The sequence below is a fragment of the Takifugu rubripes genome, chromosome 7 (genome assembly GCF_901000725.2).
Source record: "Takifugu rubripes chromosome 7, fTakRub1.2, whole genome shotgun sequence".
Classification (NCBI taxonomy): Eukaryota; Metazoa; Chordata; class Actinopteri; order Tetraodontiformes; family Tetraodontidae; genus Takifugu; species Takifugu rubripes.
Window position 1 is genome coordinate 12,995,671 of NC_042291.1, and position 25,644 is coordinate 13,021,314.

The 25,644-nt window shown below is 45.1% G+C and overlaps 3 protein-coding genes across 3 annotated transcripts; 1 reads left to right on the top strand and 2 right to left on the bottom strand.

The window, feature by feature from the left end:
- Positions 1 to 223: 223 nt before the first annotated feature.
- On the bottom strand, positions 224 to 5,835 carry plekha8 (pleckstrin homology domain containing, family A (phosphoinositide binding specific) member 8). The gene is made up of 13 exons (XM_003966196.3): positions 5,696 to 5,835; positions 5,181 to 5,297; positions 4,932 to 5,087; positions 4,727 to 4,848; positions 4,457 to 4,615; positions 4,301 to 4,341; positions 4,111 to 4,226; positions 3,491 to 3,803; positions 2,716 to 2,801; positions 2,194 to 2,252; positions 1,857 to 2,058; positions 1,721 to 1,782; positions 224 to 1,637 (listed from the first exon to the last, which is right to left on the bottom strand). The coding sequence occupies exons 1-13, from the start codon at positions 5,733 to 5,735 to the stop codon at positions 1,440 to 1,442; spliced, it is 1,671 nt and encodes a 556-aa protein (XP_003966245.1). The 5' UTR covers positions 5,736 to 5,835; the 3' UTR covers positions 224 to 1,439.
- A 190-nt stretch (positions 5,836 to 6,025) lies between these two features.
- On the top strand, positions 6,026 to 7,400 carry fkbp14 (FKBP prolyl isomerase 14). Its single transcript, XM_003966195.3, has 4 exons — positions 6,026 to 6,364; positions 6,450 to 6,601; positions 6,689 to 6,816; positions 6,954 to 7,400. The coding sequence occupies exons 1-4, from the start codon at positions 6,168 to 6,170 to the stop codon at positions 7,110 to 7,112; spliced, it is 636 nt and encodes a 211-aa protein (XP_003966244.1). The 5' UTR covers positions 6,026 to 6,167; the 3' UTR covers positions 7,113 to 7,400.
- Positions 7,401 to 7,989: 589 nt separating this feature from the next.
- Positions 7,990 to 25,310, bottom strand: chn2 (chimerin 2). Its single transcript, XM_029838536.1, has 13 exons — positions 24,777 to 25,310; positions 19,500 to 19,538; positions 18,233 to 18,288; positions 17,213 to 17,244; positions 16,529 to 16,642; positions 16,158 to 16,428; positions 11,886 to 11,969; positions 10,944 to 11,028; positions 9,816 to 9,989; positions 9,653 to 9,730; positions 9,420 to 9,557; positions 9,236 to 9,341; positions 7,990 to 9,155 (listed from the first exon to the last, which is right to left on the bottom strand). The coding sequence occupies exons 1-13, from the start codon at positions 24,823 to 24,825 to the stop codon at positions 8,984 to 8,986; spliced, it is 1,398 nt and encodes a 465-aa protein (XP_029694396.1). The 5' UTR covers positions 24,826 to 25,310; the 3' UTR covers positions 7,990 to 8,983.
- Positions 25,311 to 25,644: the final 334 nt, after the last annotated feature.

Below are 25,644 nucleotides of genomic sequence, written 5' to 3' on the forward strand. Positions count from 1 at the left end.
AGGAAGCAGGCAGGGACCCAGCTGTTGGCCAGAGACCAGGGGAAATATGCTGACCCGTGGACAGGAACGGCCGGCATGCAGCGTGCACGACAGCGGCTGTTTAGGCTATGTGCCGCAACTCCTGTGCAAATCTGCTATCTAGCGATTACTTGTTGACCCTAAAATAGTGTGTCTTTGCATGTGTGTGCAAAGAACCGCAATATTTAACAAAAAAAACAACCAATGCTGAGACAATTTGATTATTTATTCCATAAATTCAAATGGCATCTTCTCAACAATAAAAATCATGTTTTCTTCTGATTCAAACATTAGAGTTTTAAGAGGCGCCGTTTGAGGCAGAGGCTCTGCTCTAGTAACCGTGTGCGTTGCTGAAAGCACAAGTGTTATGTTGTAGTTACAAATACTTGGTGGTAGAAAAGGAAATGAGAATTTGTTACAACAGCTCAGTGGACGTGTCAAATGGGATGTCTGGTAACAACACCAGTAAATGGAGTAAAACAGTCAAAACATGGTGAAACAGCTAAAATACAAGCACAGAGTGGCCTTCCTGTAACTGTTGTCCGAAGCTTCATCTTAAACCTTCACAATCTCTTAAATTTACCCTACATTTACAGTTTCCATTGGCACCTATGTAAGTTAATACATAAAACCATGCAATCAACATGCCCTGTGAGTGTCCACGCATCAACGCACAAAGCTGGACAGATGTGATCCCTGCGATGCGAACGCCATCGTTTAAAACACAGACGGTGTGAAGATGCGCGCTATGCATAGGTTTGTGCAGACTAAATCCGCACAATGTAAATACTGACTACAGCTTTACTGTAGCATGTGGTGCTATAGGCAGCAGAGGTTAAAGTCATTCACTTTACTGGTCCGATTTGGTCCCATGGAGTTGCTGGGGGAAAAAAACCAACTTCCCATTAAAGTTAAAGTCAGTGCAATAAAAGAAACATGCCCAATATTCACCTAAACCACATACACATGGCAAGAGTTTGACAATTCAAATAGTGCTGTGTGTTAGTGACCATTAACGGCCTGTTTTGTTAATGCAGGTAAACAACCTTGAATAAATATTTCTTCGTTTTCAGTTCATTCTGTTCAGGGATTTCCCTGGAGCCACGACACTGATATGGACCTTCGAAAGTTACATGAAGAGCTTTGAGAAATCACCACGAACGTTGCTGCTTTAGTCTGCATTGTAGTTATTTTAGCCCCCTCGGTTGGCTGCATCATTGGGGCTCTTGAATGTGGACCAAAGGTCCTTCATCACACTGGCATATATTTTCAACAACCCCTGGAAACACCTGGAAGAAGCACAGGAGGTGCTCACACTCTTATGGATACAAGATGCCCTTGATGGCATCTGGCAGCAGCCAGCTGCTGTTCTGACCCCCTTCGTCAGCTTCAACCTTCCTGGAAGCGAATTCACGCTGTATTCACACCACTTCGTCTGACTCCAAGTTGTACTCTTCGTACAGGTCATCCAGGATGGCCAGCTGCTTCTCCATGGCAGGCAGGTACACCCCCAGATCCCGGTGCATCCCTCTCGTGAAGCCGCTCTTCAGCTCGTCGCCCTCTCTCAACACCAGGGCGGCGCTGAAGCTCTGATAGGATGGAGCTGCTCTCAGTGCCAGCTGGGAAAACACCATCACAGATGGGGAAAGATTATTCACAATATGGGAGGGGAAAGTATGATGTGAGATAGGGAAGTACCTACAGCAAACACTCCTCGTACGACCCACCCGTGGTACTGCCGCAGGGTCTTTCCATACGCGTTGTCTGGACGGAGAAACCGGCAGAACTGTTAGCGTTCATGCAGACATATGTAGACGTCCTCGTGTCATCATGCTTACTCAGCGCTCCCTGGATGTCCTGTTGTCCTGCGTTGACCTCCGACAGGAACTCCTTGAGGAACTTGAGGCCTCGTCGGAGCCACAGCAGAGCCTCTGTGGCCGAGTTGCGCACCAGGGCGACGTTGTTCTGGACTTCGTTCAGCACGATGGACTGGAGCGTGGGAAAGCTCCCAGGGTCCGACATCAGTTTCTGGTGAATTTTCTACACGGCGCAGAGACAGGGCGGAATGTTGCTACCACTCAAAAACATCTGGCATCAAAACACTCAACAAAATCCTGACGACAGGTCAGTTTTCATGTCGAGTGACGCCGATTCATCAACAAAGACCACACGTACCTTAATGTTTCCAACAAAATCCATTTTAACAGGTGCAAAAACTGTGGATCCCAGCTTGTCTGAGGAGAGAAAATCTTTGATCATTTCCTCTTTTTCTTTTAATCAGTCAGCGAGACATTAGTTGGCCCGAGCATTTCAAACATGCCTGCTGGAGATAAACGCTCCAAATGATCAAATTACCAATATAATCTGATATAATACTGATAATAAACCCTTAAGAGAGAGTAATGATAAAGACAAGAAGAGTGTTACATGTCTAAATACCAGTCGATATAGCTTAATGGTTAACCTTTACTCCTATTCTCTGTTGTAAAACCCAGCAGACACATGATACAACATCAAAAAATTCATTCATTCACAGGTGAGCAGCAGGGTGGGCGTGAAATGAAAGGATGACCCAGCATGCACACATGACGAGTGGGAAGAAGAGAGAGAAAGGGTTAAATAATCCCACATGGAGCAGGGTGGAGAGGAACAGTGAGGCAGATTATGAAGAGGAGCGTCTTGGAAGTGATGTCCTACCTAATACAGGCACTATTGCATAGCATGAGTCCAAAAACTCTTGTGTGGGGATGCCATTGTCGTCATCCAGTCTCAAATCACTAAATCTAAACAGATTCAAACAGGAGAGAAGTTAGAGGTGAGTGTGCCATGTCCGTCTTTATTTCATTAAAACCAAAACAGAGAAGGTACAAAGGTCAAAATCACACCAGAGAAATGATCCAGTCATGCAGTTCTACGCCTGACACTGAGGCAGGTACCTTGCTACCTTGTTTACAGCCTGACAATGAGCAGTTACAGGAAGACTGTCACCTTCAAAAGAACAACTTCAAAAGTGCATCCAGCAGACAAATGCCAGACAGGTATTTGCTCAGGTGTTTACATTATAAATAAATGTGATAGAAGTTATAGAAATCAGACTTGTTTGTAGGTCAGTAACACTGTTCAGGAACTTTAAGGAAAGACGAAATACGCTAAACTACAAAAAAGGACAAACCAACAACAAAAAAAAGCTTTACAAACCCAAATATCAGTCGAGGGCATCTCTGTGACATGTGATCAAGAGAGAACACACTAGTATAAAACACATGACATCTTCAAACACATCCCTTTAAAATCTCTGCACATTAACAGATGCTTTATCGTCACAGGCCAGTTTAACTATGCAGCGGAAGTGCATTAGCTATAGCTTAGGTCTGGAAATCCTAATACTGTCGCGTGAAACAACACAGACACACTAAGTTCCTGTAGTAACGTGCCCTACAGGATGTGACCTTCCTGAGTAGCGTTTTCATACCTGTGACTCATTGTGCTGAAGAATGTTTCCACTTGCTCTGTGTCTTCTGGCTCTGCTGGATCAGTGCAAGTCTCCCATTGGTGCTGGTCTGGTGCAGCTTCCTGTTCCTGATGGTGCTGGACAGCATCGGTGCAGGTTTCCTCCTCCAGACTTTGGTCCACTTTGTGCTTCTGCTCTTGATCTGTCTGCTTGTCATCAGCCTCCCTTGTTGTCGCGTCGTAGTGTTTGGACTCGGGTGCGTCCTGAGGCGCGTGTGCGTTGGGACCGACCATATCCTCATCGGTCACGCTTTTGGTGTTGGTCACTTCAGTAGCTGAGGCAGAACAAAAAACCCAGAGCTCAAATTAGAAACAATGCCTGCACACCTAACTAAAAAGGCACATTTTCATTCAATATTCTACAGAATTATAGAAAACATTTTGGAGAAACCTGTACAGAGCTCTGAGTGGCTGCTTAGCTTCGCTACAAGTGTTCTAATCCTCCCTAACATTTAAATAAATTTGATTTAACAAATTAAATCATTTAAATCAAAATGAGACACTCAGTATTATACAAACATGAACTGGCAATCTTTAAGGGAGTGTCAGTTCTCTGAAGGTGTAGCTGAGACTGTAACTTACATTTATTATGTAAATCATCTGGTTTATCAGGCTCTTCCGGTCCCTCTGGTCCAGAGTCAAGACTGTGGTTGTCATGTGCAACTGGTTCCACCGGGGCCTCTGACAAGTCTGTCCCTCTAAAAGACATTTCAGTGCACTTTGAGGGTGTTTTTGTTTTACATTTGTGCATTATTTATGAAATGCAACCTACTTGTCTCCAACATTTTGACTGAGATGATTGACACACTTAGCCTGAGGGGAAAGACAAAACACGAGGTGATTACAGTGTGTATTCATCAATGAGGATACGTGATTTCCAACGCTAAATGTTGCTGATTTCAGGGGAAAAGGAAATGTTCGGAGAAACCTTTCGAGGTTTGATAGCTGCGACTGGCGGCGATCCCGGTGGACTCTGTGTAGCCATATCCAGACTGAATGTATGGTTTGCTATTTGCATGCATTCCTCCAGTGTCTTCAGGAAAGTAGCACATGTGGACTTCACCATGTTTCCATTGTCTATGGCAGTCTGAGGAGGGCCCACAACTTATCAGCACGCCATATCACTGTCTCCTACTGTGGTGCCACCCACAATAGAAGCTTCTCTTATTTCACCCAGTCATTCAAACTTGATCCTCACCTCTGCTGTATCCACTAGCTCATCATTCTCCTTGATTTTGTTCACTTGTTGCAGAAGAAGGTCACAGTAGAGTCGAAGTTCTGACATCTTTGTTTTCAGTGCGTCCGTGTTTTCCTGGAGCTCTGCAATTGAGGTGACATCATGGTTGTTTAAAGCCTTTGATTCAAGCCATATTATTAATGTGAATACGACGACATCCAAATACCCTTTTCTCTCTTTGTCCGGTTATCTGTGAGGCAAGCTTTGGCCGTTCCGAGCGCCACCAGCCATTTCTGCCTCTCTGCTGCATTGATTGCTCGGAGGTAAAAGTACTGTTCTCCTGGTATGGTCAGGTCAACCCGTGTAGCATCAGTGGAATGAACTAAGAAAACAGGTCAACAGAACCTTATCCAAAAGACAGTTGGCTTTTTGCATCATGACACACAAAATCAAGGATTAAGCAATCTTAACTGACCTTGAATTTCACAGACTGAAACCTTAATGCTGCCTTTGCAACCTTTCCAGGCATCTTCTTGAGAATCGTAATAGGACAAAGTTCCTCCTTCAAGCACGAACCAACGAGGTTGCCAACCTGAGAAAAATGGAATAATATTTTATGATTAAACTTCTATCATGTTGATAATCGGGCATATGTACATGTCAAGAGCGTTTTCCACTGTCGCTTTCTGAAGTTGTAGACTTAACCCTTGAGATATGTTACCTAGACAAAGCAGTTATTAAACCAGATTAGCCAGCGCTATCTACCAAGATCACACAATTGTACTTTACAAATGTCAAAATGTCAATTCAATTATTCTGGAAACCTGCTTAAAGAAGATAATGGTAGTTAAAAGATGACAGTAGCTAACGCTAGCTGTCCGCTTCTGGTTAACATAATCTCTACAACCCAAGTGACGTTGGCATGCTAGCTAGCTGCCCTAAAATGACTACTATAAAGCAAGTCAACAAGCGACTTCTGGATTAACTTACCACTTATATAATTGGTCCACTTGTACAACATTCCTTCCATTGTTGAAATTCGTGTTCTTCACGTTCATTACTTGTTTATCACAACAAGATGTGATGCACAGCTGACTGCGGCGATTCCATCGGGCTCCGAGTGTGAATAGTGGAGTAACGTTTTCCTCCAGTTCTATGATACGAGATACGTAGAGAAAAGCGCGTAAACTTTTCGTGAATAGTGGTCTAACGTCGGAAGGATTTGAGCGTTTGGAGGCGCCGATAGCGGTGAATGACATTAAGAATAACCAATCAGATAAAAGTAATCGGTAAATGGGCGTGGCCCTAATAATTGTCATCCAATCGATGAAGGAGGCGGGCACAGCCGACAGATTGCGTCCATAACAGAAGTTGCTTGCCACGTAGTTGGCATTCCTTTCAGTCTATTTTAAGTAGTTTTAGATCCGTTTAGAATTTTTTTAGTCTTGCACACAAGATCAGAATGATCATTTTATCTATTTTTTCGATTTTATCGTCAGTTTTTGTATTTGTAACTGGGAGAAAATTGCCTGAGCCGGAGGTACAAATTGAAGTCCTGCATAAACCATTCGCTTGTTATCGTAAGTCAAAATATGGAGACATGCTTCTTGTACATTACGATGGATTTCTAGAGAGTAACGGCACGCTATTTCATTCCAGGTAAAGTTTACTTTTAACATTTGAAGTTACAGTTGTTTGCCATCTCCACTGTGTAACTGTGATGCATTATTTTCACCATTGGCAGCCGCAAAGATGGAGACAAAAATCCAGTATGGTTCACACTTGGGATCAAGGAGGTGGTGAAGGGTTGGGATAAAGGTCTGCAGAACATGTGCACAGGAGAGCGCAGGAAACTGATAGTTCCACCAGCTCTGGCGTATGGAAAAAAAGGAGAAGGTAACAACCCTAAAAACCCCAAACTCCATCCTCTAATATTTCACCATTTCTGCCTTCTCACACAGTAACATTTTGGTTTATTTACAGGTAAAATCCCTCCGAGCAGTACTCTCATTTTTGATATCGAACTCATGGACATAAAAAATGGCCCCAGGTCGCACGACTCTTTCAAGGAGATGGATGCCAATGATGACTGGAAGCTGTCCAAAGAAGAGGTTTCAATGATTTTATATTTCTAATGCTATCATTTTATTTGCACTACTTCTAGCGGTGTTTTTGCATTCACTGTGCATACTTAAATTTGTGTTATTATGCTGTCATAAATTATTCTTATTCTTCCCGCACGCAACAGGTGAAAGAGTACCTGAAGAAAGAATTTGAAAAACATGGATACTCACCCAACGACACAGAACATGAGCTGATGGTAGAAGACATCTTCAAGAATGAAGACGACGATAAAGACGGTTTTATTTCCACAAGGGAATTTGTCTACCAGCATGATGAGCTGTAAACAGATGTTTTCAAGACTCAATGTATAGTTTCTGTCGGTTTGATATCGACCGTTTTGCTGCATTGATTTAACAGTGTTGTCTTACAACAAATAATCTTTGTGAAGCTTAAAAACATTCACTCCATTTTGTGGAGATCATGTATTTATTTCAATAAGTCTTGTAAAGTCACATGAAATGTATTTAGGGTATATAAATTGATTTTTTTTTTTAACTTATGTGTTTTTCCTCAAATGAGTACTTCTGAAATACGAGAAAAAATAAAAATGTTCACTTTTCCTGCTCTTTTACACTGATCTAACCCTAACCCTGATATGATGCTGGAAGAGTATTTTTCTGTGCCTGCCTTTAACGACCACTAGAGGGCGCTCTGGGTTTTTGGATAGTAACCACTGGAAAACCCGAAGAAACTGTCTGCATTGCCCATTTTTACATCATTAGGTAGCTAAATTAGCATAGCATGTAAAGTAAACACAGAGATTTAAATTTAGGCTAATGTTTTTAAAAATGACTTGTATGTTTATTTGTAAGTACATTGTAGCATCCGTGGTATTTTGGTACCTCAATGTTGTTTACCTCCATGTGAGTGTTTAAAGGTAAACCAGGTTTTGAAAGCTTTCTAATATTATAGAGAAGTTACTGTTGCATAGTAATGCAGCATCAAGAGTAGCAAAGCTACTGAAACAAAGGTGAATTTTCAGTTCAATAAGGACCTTTTGTTGGAACACCTGGCAAGGATTCAGCAACGCTGTCACAAGATGAATCAGAAGATCCGCATCGATCTGCTTCAGGCCACAAGCAACGATCACGTTTTTGGCTGACCCCATTTTGCAGTTACTAATCATAAACCAGCATTGTGGGAAAAACAGGTCACACTGTTCGAAACACTGCTTTCCTACGCTTTAATAAATCGTCTCATAAATTACATTTGAAATGCAGTCTTCACAAAAATACACTTTGATAAAATGGATTCGTAGAAAGGATTCACTTCATTACATCAAACTGACCGTGAACGCAACATGCTGGTCAGGGCTGGACTGACCATTAGCTTCAATGGCATCATGACAGAAACGGTGATTACAGATGAAGTGAATGATTTTAAAAAGCACAGAAAGAGGAATAGTACAAAACTGGCACCCAACATGTGAGGAGAGGAGATTTGCTTTGGTGAATGAACCTCCTCATTATAACAGTGTTGCACAAAGATGGTAAAAACCACAAACGGTCTCTTGAGTTTGTTTTTTTTCTTCTGTCAAAGTTTTGGACATCAATTCTCAAAAGCATTTATAGCGATTATCGTGGGGGGGGGAGGGTACGCGTAAAAGAGAAAAATAAACATCTTTACAAAATAAATCTTTTCACATGTTGGAAAAAAAAAAGTGCTTCACCGGCGCCCGCTCGTCTCACCTCAACTTAGTAAACGCTTGTTACATGTTGACCATCGCATGATCACATTTTATTTACAACTCAACTTTAACCAGTGTTCCCACTACATCACAATATGCACACATGTGGGAAAGTCAACTTGGCCGCTGTGGGGAGGCTTGCGTTACGCCGCTCCGGGCCTCCGAAGATTGACACAGTGCTGTTGTCATGGCTACACCAGGTAGTGACAGTCTTTAAACTTGAGTAAGGAGGACTCAGCACATCCTAAAATAAAATCAACACCGCTTTGTATATTTAAAAAAAAAAACCACGTCTGACAATGACGACCCAAAACGTACAGTAATATTAAACCAACTTCTAACATGCATGAAAGAAGCCTTTCAAGTTCATATTACAAATGTTTCATTCGCATCAGGGTGGCTTGAATTTCCTCTTTAACAGAATAAATTAGTGTCCTCTGTTTTCCGGACCATGCTCGCCTTGGTCATCAGAACAAGACGTCTTCGTGCTCGATCATGAGCTGCACCACCAGCTTCTGCAGTCTCATGTCATTCAGGGTCGTCAGTGCGTTCATCTCCGGCGGCTGCATCAGCGTGGGACCGAAGACGATGCCCAGGTTCTCAGCGTTCATTAAATTGTACTTTTCAAACAGCGTCACCCTGAAAAAGACACAAGACTGCTGTGTAAAACCGCCCCACCACCCACAAAAGCACCAGTTATTCCAGTGTGTTTTGCTGACCTCTTCAGGTGAGCCATCAAGTAACGCAGGGTCTCGTAGTGAGCGGGGGGCAGCTGGAGTAAACTCTCGTGGATGGCCTCCAGTCTGGTATCGGCATTTGGAATCCCTGCATCACACCAGTGGTGATACGGTCAGAAACAGAGCAGTAATGGTGGGGGAATAACCCGGTTAGAGAGGCTCTTACTCGCAGCTTGGATGAATTTAGAGTACAATTCGAACGTAATGACAGGAATGGGGAGGTCTCTCAGGTACAGTTTCAAAGCACCGGCGATGATGTTGATGTCCGCATAGGCACTGGCACTGATGTCGGCCTTGTCGCCATCTGATGTGGAGAAATAAGAACTAAATGATGTCTATGCAAATGCATATGCGTGTTCATGCACGTATGGCAGCGTAAGCTTACATAAAACAACAAACCTCGGTCAAAGGCCAGCCTCACGTCCTCGATGTGCTCTGAGAAGCCAGACACTCGGTAGAGGCCTTCAGATTTCATCCCTGAGAGAGAAGAATTGGAGGTTTGTCCCAGCTTTAGGGAGCATTTGTGGGGGTTTAATTCTGTAAAAATGCTAGTGTTGTCTACCTCTCAGCTCTATTTCCTGAATGCACATGTCCACCACCATGGGACGCGTAGAGTTGTGAGCTTTGACAAGAGTGGTGAGGTCACAGCTGAACACTTTTTTAATCCTGCGCAGGTCCGGCTGGCAGTCACTGGGAACCAGTTTGGAGCACTGTTTGTGTACATTCAGCCCACAGTCTAAAAGACCGCGATGCAGATAAAGAGAGAGATTAGTCTGATAACACGACCATCAGAGCAGGCTCAAGGCAGACGTTTGTAAAGGTTTCCCAGAGTCTTTGATAAGGATGTCTGGATGAACTGTGAGGAAGGTAGATAACGCTCGTCCAAGCTGGGACTCTTGTTATACTTATAGCCACAATGAGCATGTTAAACAGCACATGCATCTGAGCTCCACTACTTGGAATGAAGGAGCAGCATTTGCGCTTCTGGGACTTCAGATGACGCGTGCAGAGGAAGAAGACAATATTGGAGGGAAAAACAGACTAGACATGAAGCGGAGATAGGCGAGAATAAAAAAGGTTGCTCCTGTTCCCAAAAGCACATGAGGTGTCTGATGATACCAGCGTTTGCTTCTGGCTTATCAGCATGGTAAATGTCTCAACAACAAACACTCTGTTTGGGGTGAAGGAAACCGAGTCCCCTGATGCGCAGACACAATCAGGACTGTCTGGCTATTTTACTGAATTCTATGGTCACAAGATTTCCTCACTGCAGCCAGAACTTTTATAGGTTTAGCTATGATGTTTCATTTTCTCACTTCCAGCTCTTCGTCATTGGTTGTTTTTTTTGTTTTTTTTAAAAACATGCAGTTTAGATGAGTAAATGCAACTAATCATGAACAAACCAATGAATTACTCTTTAATTTTGGCAAAGGTTTGTTTGTTCGTTCTTCGGCGACATCTGCAGCAACATTTCTACGTTTTGTGTTTTACAGAGCCTCTGTTCAGAAATGCTCAAAGTAGCAAAAAAAAAATAAAAGCGTAGAAAATATGCCAAAATTAAAAATCAAATCAAGAAATTTAGAGCAGTTATACAACTGAAACATCATCATGTGACATGTCAGCTACCGTTGTTTAATCCTGGTATGTGATGTGAAATCCATGGTAACATGAAGTCGGAGTGAACAGTTACCTGAACAGCGAACACCTTGTGCGATGAGGCCCCACATGAAGTTGGCGCAGTACTCACACCAGTGTGGCCCTCGAAAGGTGTGTACCTGGGGTCACAGCAGACATGCTCATACACGCACAGTACCACGCGCCAAATATTACCAGTCATTACGATGCTAGCGCTAAACTAGACAGATGTTAGTTTGGGATCCAGTGCTGAAGAGGACGAGACCCCAAATGACAGCGTGTGTGCGCGCAAGGCAGATTAAAGGATTTACTAAGGATTTACTAAAATGTGTCTGGCATCTGCCGGTGGGCAATCGGATACAGGCACGCCAGGCCGGAGTCAAAATAACAGATGTACGCCTGCTGCAAGGCGATCGGAGCCACACCTGCAGGCACACACACACACACACACACAGCTTGTGGAGTTTCTATAGGTAGCAGCAGACTAGTGACTGATGGTGGCATATGGCAGGTGGTGAAGCAATGGTTTCTATTCTTTCAAAAAGGTAAAAGGCTAAAAGCTGCGGGGCTTATTATAAGCAGCCTGTTAACTGAAACCTAAGATACAATTGCAAGAATGTTGAGAAGCCCGGAGGCAAAGAGTCCCCAAACTCTCCTTTGTATATTTTAAGAACCATAAATCTGCTGCCATATGGGTTGAGGTGGAAGCTCCAGGCCATTAGATGAGCTTTCAAAAAAAAAAAAAAATCAAGCAGCCTAAAACAAAAATGGCTCAAAGAGCTTTCAAATCGAAGCTAATCGATGTGCTCTGTAGCTAATGGGTTAGGGTACGTTGTAATTAGTTTCTTCCCCCCAGTGCATATGCGTGTCAGCTGCACATATTCCCATCAACACGAGACCCAGTACAGTCAGTGAACTGGTGCAGAAAACATCTGTAAATTCTTCCTTCTAATAGCACATTTTCAAATGTACAACATGCAGGAAGCCCTTTCCTCACCTTGAAGTTGTGCATCTTCTCATAGGAGCACTGCTTTTCCGGAGCATCTTTCAAGACGGTGCGACGCACAAGAGGTGAGGCAATCTGTGGACAGGAGGCCAACAGTTTAATAGGCTTCCACAAAATCGTCCCCTTGCTTCCCAGTTTGACTCCCAGAGCCAAAGCCAGCAGCTCCTGACGCTTCCTCTCATGTCTTCTAGCCTTGTGGGTGATCAGCTCGCCTCCCAGACCTCCTCTGTTTTCTTCAGCCTCCACAGCGGCCCGGTCGGGTTCCCACAGACACTCCATCTCCTCTGAGGAAAGTTACAGAGGGGAGACAGAACAGCCCAGCGCGGAAGCAGCTGAAGCACTCTGACCAGGTCTGACTCAGGAGCAAAACTGGTGACAACTAGAATGAGGTTGTCTCTGCATCTGGTCTAAATGTGGTGGCAGTGAAGAGCCAGAGGAGCGAGGGGACCAGGAGTGGTAGTGGGCGGCCTGAGGGCAGGAGTGTGCCTTACACAATGGCCCTCATTCACACGCCCAGAAAGGGGGAGAGAGAGAGACAGAGACAAACAGAGAGAGAGAGAGAGAGAGAGAAACTGGGACCCAGAGGTTGAGTGCTATGAGAGCCAGGGCGGTCGGGGGCTGTCAGGACCGTTTCACACAGCTCAGCAGCTCTCTAAAGGAGGATCAATAGTTCAGACGGCCTCTTTATATTACAACACACACTCCCATTAGCACGATGCCTTCCGGACACACTCCACTTCACTTCACCAAAGATAATACCGCCGTTCACATTCAGCGGTGCATCTCTTAAATGGGTCACTCCGCACAACTTCGGCCAACGCTCTGGCTGAGCCATGGCTGCATCCTTGAAATTCAGACGGATCTTGAACCCCCCCCTGCCTCAGCTATGCCAGCCAGTTTGTGGAATTCCCCAAACAGTCATCCAGACTCGACCTTCCAGACGCTCTGACTGCAAGCTGCTGCCACCAATCAAAATCATTTGTCTAACAGTACCAGCAGAGCCAGACCATCAACTGGGATTGGGGGGATTAGCACCATAATCCTAACACTGGAATTAATCCCATAGTGCCCAAATCTAAACAAAATCCCACAAGAGGCTCATTTGTACAGTCTGAAACCATTTACAGTATGACCAGTGGGGGGTTGTTGCTGTGTTCATGCCGAATTTGTCTCTATTAGCTCTGCCTGTGAACAACCAGTAAACAGTCCTGCGTGTCTGCTTTGTTAATTACACCAAAGTACACAGCGGAGCAAGGGAGGGAACAAATATCTGCAAGAATTTATATCAGACTGCCATCTCAGATGACAGCCGAAACCATGAGGCAAAAAACAAACATCCAAGTGATTCAATAAACTGGACGGGAAGGTCAGGATGTCAGTAAACACTGGATTAGTGATGATAAAGTGTCACAATGGCGAAGCAGAAAGCTAAAGACCTTAAGGGCAACTGCAAATCCGAGATAAAATGAAAGCGCTGGCCGCTTGGAGGCAAAGTAAAACACCACTGCGAGCCCTCTGAGCAGCGGCTTTTCTCTCCCGTCTGGAAAATCTTGACGTTTCCCGGAGTGACAGGGCAGGTGAAGATATTTGCCATTGTGGCTGACATTCCTCGAAAAGATGCACACATGCGTAGTCTGAGGCGACAGACGAGGAAGAGACGACTTATATATAGATATTTCTGCCTGGTGAGGCTGTTGGGGTGGGAGGACGAGAGGCTGCGCTCTTTTGTGTGAGGGCAGATGGCTCCTTGTCTTTTTAAAGAAGAGCAGTGGAAGAATGGACACAAAAGGTGGTCACACAGAGAGCGCTGCCTTCCTTTCAGGAAACTTGGCCCTTTTATTCCTGCGAGTCTTTGTGGGAGCACAGCTGAGCGGACTCTGTTGGACGCGAGGACACGGACCAAACGGCACAGTGGGGGCTGACTCTGTACGACAGCAGGACAGATCTACACACACTCTCGACAAAACAACCCCGCACGCTCGGCTCCACAGCTTCAATAACTGCCATTATTCCAAACTGGAGGGGAAAGAAAACCCCCGTCAGTAGAAACAGTGTGTTTGTGTCTAAAGCACAATGTAACTTCTTCTAAAAGTGCAGAAATATATGATACTTTGGGAGCTGAAGGCGACAATTTCACAACTAAGGGGGCCAAAGTGGCCAGTTTCACATTTTTATAGGAGGAAACTTGGTGGAAATCTCTTCAGAATTATCATAACAAATAGCAGGACCATTTCCCTGCAACCCTTTCCAGACAATGCAAACAAACCAGCCCGTCAAGAGCCAGTGAGTAAACCAGCACGGCGAGAATCACCAAGGATGCAGCCGGGGCCGGGGGTGGGTGGGGGTGTTGTTCTGACCGCCAAGCAAATTCCTGTATGTGTAAAGAGATCAAGTCAAACAATCCTCCTCTCACCTTCTGGGGCAATGTTTTAATTACGCAGGAATTTGCAGTTTGGGCAACTTGGTGGCGGGCGGTGTACAAATGTCGACTGTACAGAAAAGGAACTGTGGCTGCGATGCCTCAGGGCCTGGTGGAGGTGGTGGTGTTTTGCTGCTAAACACGGAGATCAAAAAACAGCGGCGGGCATGTTGTGCTATCAGACTGCCTAATATTCACATGGACAGAAAATATTTTCTTCTTCCTTTTCGATCTCTTCCAAAGTGAGTGGCAGGTGGCTCACAAACAGCGGCTGAGGAGACGCCGCAGCTGTCACTTCCTCAGATGATGGCATCACTCCGAGAAAAAAAGGCGGCAAGATAAGTGACAGCCTGACATTTAGAGCTAGCGGCGTGTTCTACATCTCCGTGCTGAACCGAAGGAAAACGGAGGCTGTGGTTAACAAGATTTAAACAGCAAAAGCAAGCAAGGCCGCTGTGTTTAAAAGGGGTCTCCAGCAGGAGGGGGGACGGGAGGACACAGCATCTTGTTTGGACCACAGGAGGAATCACCTGGGCGGCACAGCTCTGCTCAAACTGGCATTGCAGCTGGATTGCAGCTGGCAGTCAAACTGGGAATGGATACAGCCTCAGAGAATGGCAGAAGCCAGTGAGATAAGAAGGGATGCATGCAGAGGTGTTATATCTAGACCCTAGACACCAGTTGGGTAAACTGGGGTTGTAATTTAAACAAACACATATTTATAAGATATGAACAAAGTCCGCCTTGTAACGCATTAATAAAACAAGAGTGAATGTCAATCCTCTTCCCTTTGTCTGTAAGGTCAAGAAAACCTTTGGTGGTGAGGAGATAAGCACCATTTGCACTAAGGAGGAGGAAACAAGGTGAGGTCGCCACCTAGTGGAGGAGCAAGAGTGAGACTGCACAGAAGGAGCGGATAGATTCCACCTTGACACACTAAATCATCCATAGGCTTGAATAAGACAAGGAGTGCCAGCAAACATGACAAGCAATTTGTCTCATCCGACATCAGCGGGTCTGAGTCCCCTCAGTCATCATTACCGTTCAGAGGACGCAACAAAGCGTCGCAGCGGCGAAGGCAGCCCAGTGCTGCAGGGCAGCGGGGATAATGCATGGCTCATTTCCGGGATGAAATGAACTCTCAGCAGTGCCCGAGATGCGTTCAGCAGCGTGAAGGCAGATCAGAACGACGGTAAAACGTCTGTCAGTTGGCCCCGGGTGCCCGTACCTGACAATTTATCTGCGCTGAGATGAAACAGCTGAGGTGTGTCTCAAAATGTTTTACCTCAGCAACACGTACTCAAAGAATAATACTCGGTGTCAAACAGTGTGCTCAGATCACTAAAATTATACTATAATTAATACAATCACAGGTATTAATATAATCTAACAGGTTGACACAATAATAGCGTCTACTTTGTCCCAACACACACCTGAAGCCTTTCATTAAATTCCTTCTCAGCCTTTGCTGCATGTATCATTCAAGTCTGGGCAGATAAGGATTTAGGCTGGAACTCAACTGGTTACACAAGACTGTAATTGTCCATCATTTGTTCTCTGACTCATCAGTTCACCTCCATGTTGAATACACAGTTTAGCACGTTTCTGGTTCTTGTTTCACTTTTTCTGCATCTGAACTACTTACAGGCAAGAAAATGGTGTAAAATCTAAATACACGTTAGGAGAAAAGGGATTTAGTTGGTAAATAGATCAAATGATGTAACGTTTTGTCCAAACCATCTCTAAAACCATTTATTATTATTTATCTTGCTTATTCTGCTTATTTTTTTTTAGAGTTGATTCACAATTCACAATTTAAATTCTAAAATACCCAATAAACTCACTCTTTCATCCCTCTGGAATGTGACCCTGCGTGGTTCTGTGCGTCCGCGGTTCAGCCTGTGCACCGTCTTGTCCTTCAGCAGCGAGGTGTAACCCAGATGCTCGTAGATAGGATTGGTGGTCATCTTGGCGATGTACTCCGCCGCCTTGGTCTCAATGTAGAGGGTGATGAGCGCGTCCGTGACGAGGTCGTGGACCGACTCGAACCTCTTCTCCCCGACGAAGTGCTTCCCATCGTAGAACAACCTGTAGTTGAGGGTCTGGTGACCAAACCTGCAGCGATGGAAGGACGAGGACACCGCAGGACACACAAAGGTCAAACCAGCGGGTGAGACGCGCATGTTTCTGTACTGCCTGCTGATGGTGTCAGCACCTTAAGGCCAAGGTGTGTGTCCCTGGCTGCCTTTGGCTTTCCCTGATGAGGTAAGCACCTTCTGCAGTGGCCAGCAGCTCGTCGGCATATTCCCGAGAGATCCTGCCGTGAAATCTGGAGAGGAAACGCCAGAGGTGGTTATAATGTAAAGAAAAGTTAGAATCCACTCATCCAAAGAAGCAACTTAAAGTAAAGTAATTCTGGCTTCTCCAAAGTGGCTACAGAACGCACGTCACTGTACTCGGTTGTCGTCATGTTTGGTTGTAGCTATGGCAACCTGTATATGCCACCACCTCCGGTCACGGGTCGAGTCACTGTGGTCAGTACGGATGGTGTCACAGCTTTTGAAATAACATTTATTTTGAAATAAAGCTGACATCAGACAGACAGGTGCTGACGTCTTTTGTAGTTATTCCCGTAGCGATGGCAGGACTGGACACAGCCTCCAGGAGTGGCGGAGGTCAGTTTTAAGAAAAGGGCAAAGGGCAGCTGATTTACAGCCGTTGTGACAGAGGCTGCGACCTGATAGAAACACACCAGATGGGGACAGGAGGACACGCAGGCAGGCAGCAGAGGATGAAGACACTTGTAGCAACGGAAAATGTAAATCACTGGGCTATGTCTCACAAAATGCACATTGGCAGCTAAAAATAGAGCTGTGTAGCATAGTGAAACGACACTCACTCTCTGCCGTAGTATTTGGGCCTGCTCTCCATCTGTAGAGGACATTAAACATGACATTAGAGAAAAATGGGAAAAACTATAGGAAAGTTCAGGAAAATGTCAATGAAAATTATGGTGCGGCTATTCACCACAGAATGGATGATCTCCATGTGGACTCACAATTATTCAGAGCTAAGAAACAACACACACACACACAGACACACACACAATAATCTCAAAACCAAATCACAGAGTGTGATGATAAATTAGAGGTGGTGTGAGGAAACAGCTGGAGAGCGACGGCCAGCCGCACAATAATACATATTTACTCCGCTGCTGTGTCATGACAGATGGCTGTGTTTATTTTGCAAATCTTTAAAATAACAGAGCTGGGAAAAAAGGCATAAACAATTTAAAAAAAAATCAAGATTATAAGATACACTTATACAACATGTGTGCTTTGACTGAAACTCTGGGCTCATTAATACAAACAAAACTAACCGTGTACATACCAAAGTTTAAAGTATCATTTGCCAAAATCCATTCCCAAAGATAAAGAGATACATAAATAATGAACTTGGATTATTAGCCAAATCTGTCGTGCAGAAGGGAAAAGGGGCAGACCTGAGTCCTTCCACCGGTTACTAATGGGTCTGGCTTCCAGCTGCCAGCTTCAATCAGCACAGAGTGAAGTTTTCCCAAAGGAGGGAACCATTTTGCAAAATGTGGTGCAGCTGTAGTCTGGATTTTTTTTTTTTTTTAAAAAGGCCAACCGGTGTTTGAACTGGTAAAGCTGGTAAAGTTTCACCTTGGAATTTTATCTTTTGCCAGTGAATTGTCTATTTCCTTTCAGTAATTAGCAGAAAATCAGAGAAATTAGTCATTTAATGGATGAATCTTGACCAACACCCATAATACCCACCAGTTGGTCAAGTAAAACACCCAAGAGCTTCTAAACTGACAGGGATTTACAGGCTTGGTAAGAGCGACACCGTCACACAACAGTGGCCCCATTGTCCACAGATTTACAGATGTACCCACCTCCTGAGGACACGTCATCCTCTTGGGTCTTGGTGCTTCCTGCTGTAGCTGGTACACTGTTGGAGAAACACACAGATGGAAATTAAAAAAAAGCCCTCTGCTCCTCACCGATAGGTAAACAGTGCCAACTCCAGTGGCCCCGGAGGAGACACAGTGACTCCCCATTGGGCCTTAGTCCAGCCTACAGGCCCCAGGCTGCACGCAGGGCCAGGGGCCTATAAATGTAGAGATAAGCGGTCGTGGTTTACGTGACAGCAGCTTTATATCTGCAAACCATCTGGGTGACGAAGGACCCTGCTGTGCAAGTGCCTGATGTGCGCGTAAGTGTGCGCAGTGCAAAATGTCTGTTTGACACTTACTGAAACTGGCCAAGTTGGAATTGAGAGATTTGCAGTGAAAACCGCAAACACTTCAGCCGCCTCATGGAATGAGTGTAATTACTGATTAAAAGAGAAAGAGGCGAAAACTCTGCCTGGGCTGTCAGCACAGATAAATTATTACACAGGGAAAAAGAGCACGGCTTCCTTTTTCCATTTTCAGTTGTCTTTAATCCGAGCCTTCAGAAACCAGGCTGGCTATAAAAATCCTTCCCAAATTACCGTCTTCACTATCTCATGCTGTAATGCACCTGTTCCTACGTGTTTGGCAGCATCCAGGCCTTCGGAGTGGTCGGACCAAAGACTAAAATAGCAAACAAAGCACTGTGTGAGGTCCAGCAACATCTTCCCATGAGTTTCTTCTCCCAGAAGGACGCAGGACTACTGACTGTGAACCTTCGTGTTTTGCCAGGCCAAGTTAAGCTCAGCCAGAAAAATCTGGCGCTCATCCATCAAGTGAGTTCTTTTAAAAACACACACACACACACACCAAAAACCCCAAAAACCGTGGGCAGAGATTTTCCTCCTACACGCCACAAACGCTGTATAATGAAGTGGGTGTTGGGTGAAGCCCTCTTTTTTTTGGCAGAGCGTATCTGCAGGTAGAAAATCGTATTTTCCCCCGCATTGGTAACCTATTTTCCTGAGATCAGGAATGCATTTCTGCACGTGTAAAGGGTTTGAGTGGGCGAGCTGTGCGTGAGTGTGCGCCTTTTCAAACCCACCATGAGTTTCTACCTACAGGACGCACCTCAAACCCAGTTTTTCCCTCGTTCGTGGCAATTTCTGTTATTTATGCGCAACAAAATAACTGTGAGGAAGTAAAGTGAAGGCCAAAATCAGGTTAAAGCCTTTGCTGTACAGAACACATGAGGGAAATGATTACTTACAATAGGATTTCCATATGGGCGGCTGGTAATCCTCAGGGTCTGCAAAACACAAAAACAAAGCTGGTTTCTGTTAGGAGCTCACAGCAGTGTGACTCTTTCCTCATTAAACCTCCATTTCTCCTCCATTCCCGGCGGACCGAGCCCTTCACCACAGTTCAGTGTGTCACTGTTGTTTATCTTTTCCTAATCATTCGTCGCCGCTGCCTCTTCAGAAGCACAGGCGAACACACTCCAAATCAGCGCCCAATCAACGCTGAAGCGTCGTGACGGCGCACATCTCATCTTTGTTAGCCGCCGGCGTGGTCTTAGAAGACACGGCACGTCTCTACTGTGAGGGGAGCGTAAACACAGCTGTCAAAATCAGACCTTGTGGGATGGAGTCCCTCTGGGAAATATGGTTTGCTGATTTATAATTACGAGAACACATCCCGGAGTGTGCGATGGAGTGTGCTAATCTACTCGTGAAAGTAATGGCTTGTTGTAAAATGTGTCAATCAATGAGTCAAACATGTGGTAAAATATGTCACTGACCCCCTGAGCCACTGATGCCGTAAAATCCCAGGCTTCTCTTTGAATGGTGCAGCATATTTATGTGGAATATAATGACTCCAGTCTCACAGCTCAGCAATTTTCCACTGAATGATTAGCTTTGGTAATGAAAAACGACACATTTTACATCTATCTGTCATGGCTGTCCACACTGCAGGGGTTGCATGTTAGGATAAGTGCTTCAGTGATCTTTCATTCAGCTCCTATGAGCTAATACGTCACAGCCCTTTTGAAGCAACCTGGTAAATCACTTTATCCCAGTCTGTCTTAGTCTCTCCAGCCTCGAACATGAGCTCAGATAACACTGAAAGACTCAATCGACAGTTGAAGTCATGAATCGCGCTGGTCCAGAAGCTACATGTTAGCATTCCTATGAGCTGATGAGCAGTCCTGGTGCCAGAGGGCAGACAAAAAGGTGGAGCAACACACCTGAGGTGGTGCGTGAGCACTTGTTGAATATGGGCAGAGAATCATTTTTTCAGGAGGGGCTTGACCCAATATCACAACCGTGCGTGATTACTCTTCATTAAATAACAATCTATGAGAAGTGACTGTGATTAAATGCAGCTCAAATAATGAAAATAAAGAAAAAGCAGCAGGGTAAATGTTGTTGCTGGCAGGTCTTCCTTCAAACACAAATAAATATAGGCTCCAGACCTCTGCGTGCTGGTGTGTGGCCAAGCTGCCTTAGTAAAAGCATTGTCCTGACGTTGGGGCTTTTGTCGCTGTATGCTGCACTGGCAACAGTGGCAAAGATTTATTTCACTGCGGCTGGTTTTTAAAAGTGTGATTTCAGCCGGTTTGCTGCCAAGCATCCCCCCACCTTTTCAATAGGCTCTATTTTAATAAGGAATGCCATTTGAGTCTGGAATTCTGCAGCCACTACACAGCTCAGGGGAGGGAGCTTTCGGGGGCGGATGCATACACTGGCGCGCACACGCGTCAACACACGTGCACACGGTTGAAGGAACATCAAAAAGACTGCGTGAGGAGCTCCGAGTGTGCGCAGCGACTGGTGATGAGGGTGAATGTATAATTCCCCTGCAGCCAGAGACTTCTTCCATCGCAGGAACCTTATTAATTTTGTTGCCTTCCATTACTCACCACTCAGAGGCATTCGATAAAATAATGGCCGGAGGGTGTTTGCTCGGGTGACAGAGAGAATATGTGATGAATGAAGAGCGAGCTGGTCTATGATTTACCCCCCCGCGAGGCAAAATAAATAAAGGACGGAATTAACGGCATCACATAAAATAATGTGCCATGCACCGAGTGAAAACACAGCAGAACACAGTCTGGGGATTCATGACCTGTGTGTGTGTGTTCAGTGTGTGTGTGTGTGTGAGAGAGTGTAAATGTGGGTCAATATCAATCACGTTCCTAAAAAAAAATTCATACGTGCATAATTATGCAAATGTTCAGTTACACTTTGCGGGATGTCTCTGCATCTCCCCTGGAATCTGGAACAAGAAGCAACATTTGATACATTTAAATGCAGAAAGAGCTGCAGACACAAAGAAACAGTAGCTGCAGAGTCCACGTGAAGCGGATCATCGTCCCCCACAATGTCTGACGCCGGCTGCAGTATTTCTGCGAGGACGGACGCCTGCAGGCCCTTCACGAGCAGACTGCCAGACAAACGCAAGTGCTAGCGCTGGAGTACAGTAAACATACCCACGGAGCGGGCCTGTGCTGAGCGTTTGCACTCCACAACCTGAAATGTTTGCACGGGCTCTCCGGACACATGCCGTTTTTCCATCACAGCCAAAGTCGTCTTTTCGTCCTTCTGCGTTTGGCAGAGCGATTACGCTTCCCCCAGGTAGTGTTTTTGGATCAAAACAATCTAGTTTCTGTTGGAATTTAGAGTCAAAAACATCTGTTGTTGTCTTCACGTTGGATAACTAATTAATACTAGGCGTCATCTCAGTGTGCGGCTGCATACACAGAACACAATCTGTGCTGCCGAAATGCTCGATGCACGCAACAGATCCGTCAGATCAGCCACTGAAGCCGCCTGATACGAACCAGATATCCTAAAGTTGTGGTGGGTGTTTAGTCTGCACATCAGAGAGCCCGAGTAGCCCCCCCCCCCACCAACAACCCTGTGCAACTGAGCTGACATCAGACCTCTAATTCAAACCAAACCATTAAAAGAAATGCACACACATCAGCGCCCCATCAGAAAGTTTGGTCCTATCAAGGCTGTCTTCAGGTCTTTTACAGAAGCGAGCGGTTTGGAGCATCGGCAGTAGGAAAGGAAAAGCCCCCTTCAACAGGAAGAAACCTCGAGCGGGACCAGACTCCAAAAATAAAATTGTTTTTGCCAAGTCCTTCCAAAAATACCGGGTCAGTAAGAGCTTCTCCCGTCACTGTAATCAATCAGTGAATCTGGCTTTAGAGCAGTTATCACTTTTCCAGCCGCAAAAATCTAAACCCGGTGAGATCTTATGAGAACCAGATGACTAGACAGTGCATTAGCATCATTTCTGCTAATTTCAGCTGTTCCACAATCTTGCCCAAACCTGGGCAACTAGTGCATGATTGATTTGGAAACGTAGCCTAAAAAACGGGACAACTACATCACTACCAGCAGGAAAAATGCCTTTGCATGGCCCTTGAAACTCATTTTGCCCCCCACATTCACATTCTGTAGTGAACTCCTGGCATTCACCCTAACAGTGGGATACTTTAAAGTTGTCCTAATATCATAATAAATGCATGAAGAGTATTTACAAGCAGCAAAAACACACTCATATGGTCATGGGGGGAAGTGCTGCAGGGAGGCCATCTGTGCATCACACTGGTCCAACACAAGCGTTCCCAACGCCACCAGAGTGTTGATCAGATAATATGTCGCAAGTATGACTGCGATGGTTCCTCTCTGAGGTGTACAGGACCGTCCCTCTCAGTCCCACTCCGTGATTCATTACTATTCAGTGGATCATTGACTTTGTGATATTTCTCGTCTGCCCCCACTTGTGTCAATAACAAAGGAAAGACAGTGGTGCTGTAAACCAAACAGGGAAATCTGTGACCTACATGAACGATGCAGATAAAAACGCAACAAAACCAAAGAAGGAAAAAAAGGGCAAATATTTTCATTTGATCTGGTGAGCTGCCAGAGACCTTGATGGGATGGTGTTGGGATGGCGGGCGGTCCTGGCCGGTTCGGTTGTTCAAGGCCTAGCCGGAACTGAAGGCACACTTTCATCTTCTATCCCTCTAGTTAGTTTCAAAGCTTCCTTTCCTGGAGCCGTCTCGCAAATGGTGCGCTGCTCGTGGAGTGCGTGCGCGGACGCCAACCCGTGCCAAGAATGTGTAGGAATCTCCCTCAGCCAGGCGAAGGGCTAGAAAATATCTCTCGATTGGACGCTGGCAGCATTTGTAGAGCGATCGGGCTGGAAGCCTTTCAGCAGTTTTTGTTTTGACTGACCTCAAAATCTGAAGTGGTATTTCTCACCTTTGCGCTACAGAAGGGTATAAAAGCTGATTTTAGTGTTTTTAAACACCCTCCCTCTTGTTTGGAGAACAGGACTCCCAATATGGAGCAAAGCAAAATTGCGTTGGAGATTCATTTTGGAGTCACATGCCTCATAGACAAGATTATTCAAATGTTGTGTCTGCCTGCCAGAGAGCTGTGCACGAAAATAATAACACCCTTGTGACGAGCACTCCATCCCTGGCAGCAGCGCAGCTTGTAACCTCTGATGATTATATTGAGGGCCCAACAGTAATGACAGCCCTCCGAAACCACAGAAAGAAAAGATTTTCTTCTTAAAGAAGCAGAGGTCCAACAGCGAAGCCGCCGCTCTCTGAAACACACGCACACGAGATAATGCCGTGTGGATCGTGCGGGCGCCGGGGGCCGCGTCGGCTCGGAAACGACCGGCTACACCACCTCTCCCTGGGCAGTGGGATGACTTTGGGAGCTGTGCTTCTGCAGAGAGGAGGTGAAATAAAGCAAATACTGTCCTGCTCCTGCAAGAGAATACGCCCCTGTAGTTGCTGGGGTGATAGCAAAGAGCAGTGTGATGGTGTAAATTGTAGTTTACACCTTGGAGAGCACACTTTATCACATAATGGGATATACAAACACTGGAGCTGCTGCTTAATGCAACAGCTGAAGGTCCAGTTTTTGCTCTCCTTCAGTCAAAGCCTGAAATATAATACAAGCACCTAATATGTGCTGCTCATACAGCTATTATAGACATATTTGATGGCTGTTTTGAACTATTATGTCACTGGACCGGAGCGTATTAACAATGTCAGAAAATATCCCCTGCATTTTTGGGGGCAGAAATAGCAGAGTGCACTAGCCAAAGATAATCTTTAAAACCAGCCAAGTGGAAAACCAGAAGGGGAATCATGGAGATGATTGGCAATCTAATGATAACATCCAAACCCAAAGTCTGCCTGACTGCATCTCCAAACCTTCTAATCCCTCAGCGCGCAAAAGAGGTGAGCCCATTCCCTGCGTTCCCACCACCGTGATGCCTTCACTGACCAATAATCATAAATAATAACAGCTAATGGAAGCCACTTAAATAATAGGCTCTCCCAAAGTTTAAACAGGAGAGTTGCACTTTAAGATCTGCTGTAATGAAAATGTTGACAAAACATAATAAACATTTTATTTTATTGTTAATATTCAAACCATATAGATGCATTTAGAAGTTATTGTTATTAATGTTTGGAGCCAGTTTGCGTCTGGCTCGTGTGAACTCTTACCTGAGGACAGGGATGAACCTGAGAGGCTTGAGTTGCTGGATGCTGCCATCCCAGCCTCGCTTCACGCTTCGGTTACTCCCGTGTGACCAACGTGCGCTCACAGCAGATCCTCCGCGGCGCTGCATCCATTTCCTGCCCTCCCTAGTGCGCTTTACCGTCCTCGCCTATGGAACTATTTCATGCCTCGTCTGAAGCACCGAGCAGACGCCTGTCTGAGTCGGCGGGTCGCTCCTCTTTGGATGGCCGCTCAGCAGCTCAGGCTGCCGCATGCGGTGACGGAGCTGCCTCCGCCTCAGGTTAAAAATAATCAAACAAAATAGAGGAATGCATAACGGGGGTCTGTTTCTACGATCCACGCCGGGAAGAGGGAGTTAGGGTCTATATTTGTGTCATGCAGAGATCATCCATGGATTCCATGTGGCATGTGCCGCTGCGAGGACTGGGATAAACACAGTTACACCGCAGCGGAGACGCGCCTTCTTAAAGCGAAAGTTTGGAGCAGAAGAATCAAAGAATCTCCTAACAGAGGTTTTAATTTGGGAGAGAAGTCGCGCTGTCATTCACCCAGAGGCTCATATGGATTAACTCCCTTTTTTTCCTTCCCCTGAATTCTGCACTGCATATTTTTACCGTCGGACACGTTATGTCTTGTTCCGTTTAAGGAGAACGAAGAGAATTAATCGGCGTTTTGCGCCATCTAGTAGCGACCTCTTTACATGCAAGCCACTGCGAAAGTTGAGTTTTTAAATGAAAATGTGATGTATTTTTAAATGAAATGGAAGCATACTAATGCTACCACTTATTATTGTAATGATAAAACAATATTAATAATGCATGGTAAGGTAATAAAGACAAAAAGAACCAAAAA

Coding starts and splice junctions, on each gene's coding strand:
- plekha8 (XM_003966196.3), bottom strand. CDS start 5,735: ATGGAAGGAATGTTGTACAAGTGGACCAATTATATAAGTG. Junction 4,616..4,726: donor AGCTAGTGGATACAGCAGAG/GTGAGGATCAAG, acceptor GGCCCTCCTCAG/ACTGCCATAGACAATGGAAA. Junction 1,638..1,720: donor TCGTACGAGGAGTGTTTGCT/GTAGGTACTTCC, acceptor GTGTTTTCCCAG/CTGGCACTGAGAGCAGCTCC.
- fkbp14 (XM_003966195.3), top strand. CDS start 6,168: ATGATCATTTTATCTATTTTTTCGATTTTATCGTCAGTTTTTGTATTT. Junction 6,365..6,449: donor GGCACGCTATTTCATTCCAG/GTAAAGTTTACT, acceptor CACCATTGGCAG/CCGCAAAGATGGAGACAAAA. Junction 6,817..6,953: donor GGAAGCTGTCCAAAGAAGAG/GTTTCAATGATT, acceptor CGCACGCAACAG/GTGAAAGAGTACCTGAAGAA.
- chn2 (XM_029838536.1), bottom strand. CDS start 24,825: ATGGCAGCATCCAGCAACTCAAGCCTCTCAGGTTCATCCCTGTCCTCA. Junction 16,429..16,528: donor ACACACACCTTGGCCTTAAG/GTGCTGACACCA, acceptor CCATCGCTGCAG/GTTTGGTCACCAGACCCTCA. Junction 9,342..9,419: donor TAAATTCATCCAAGCTGCGA/GTAAGAGCCTCT, acceptor GGTGTGATGCAG/GGATTCCAAATGCCGATACC.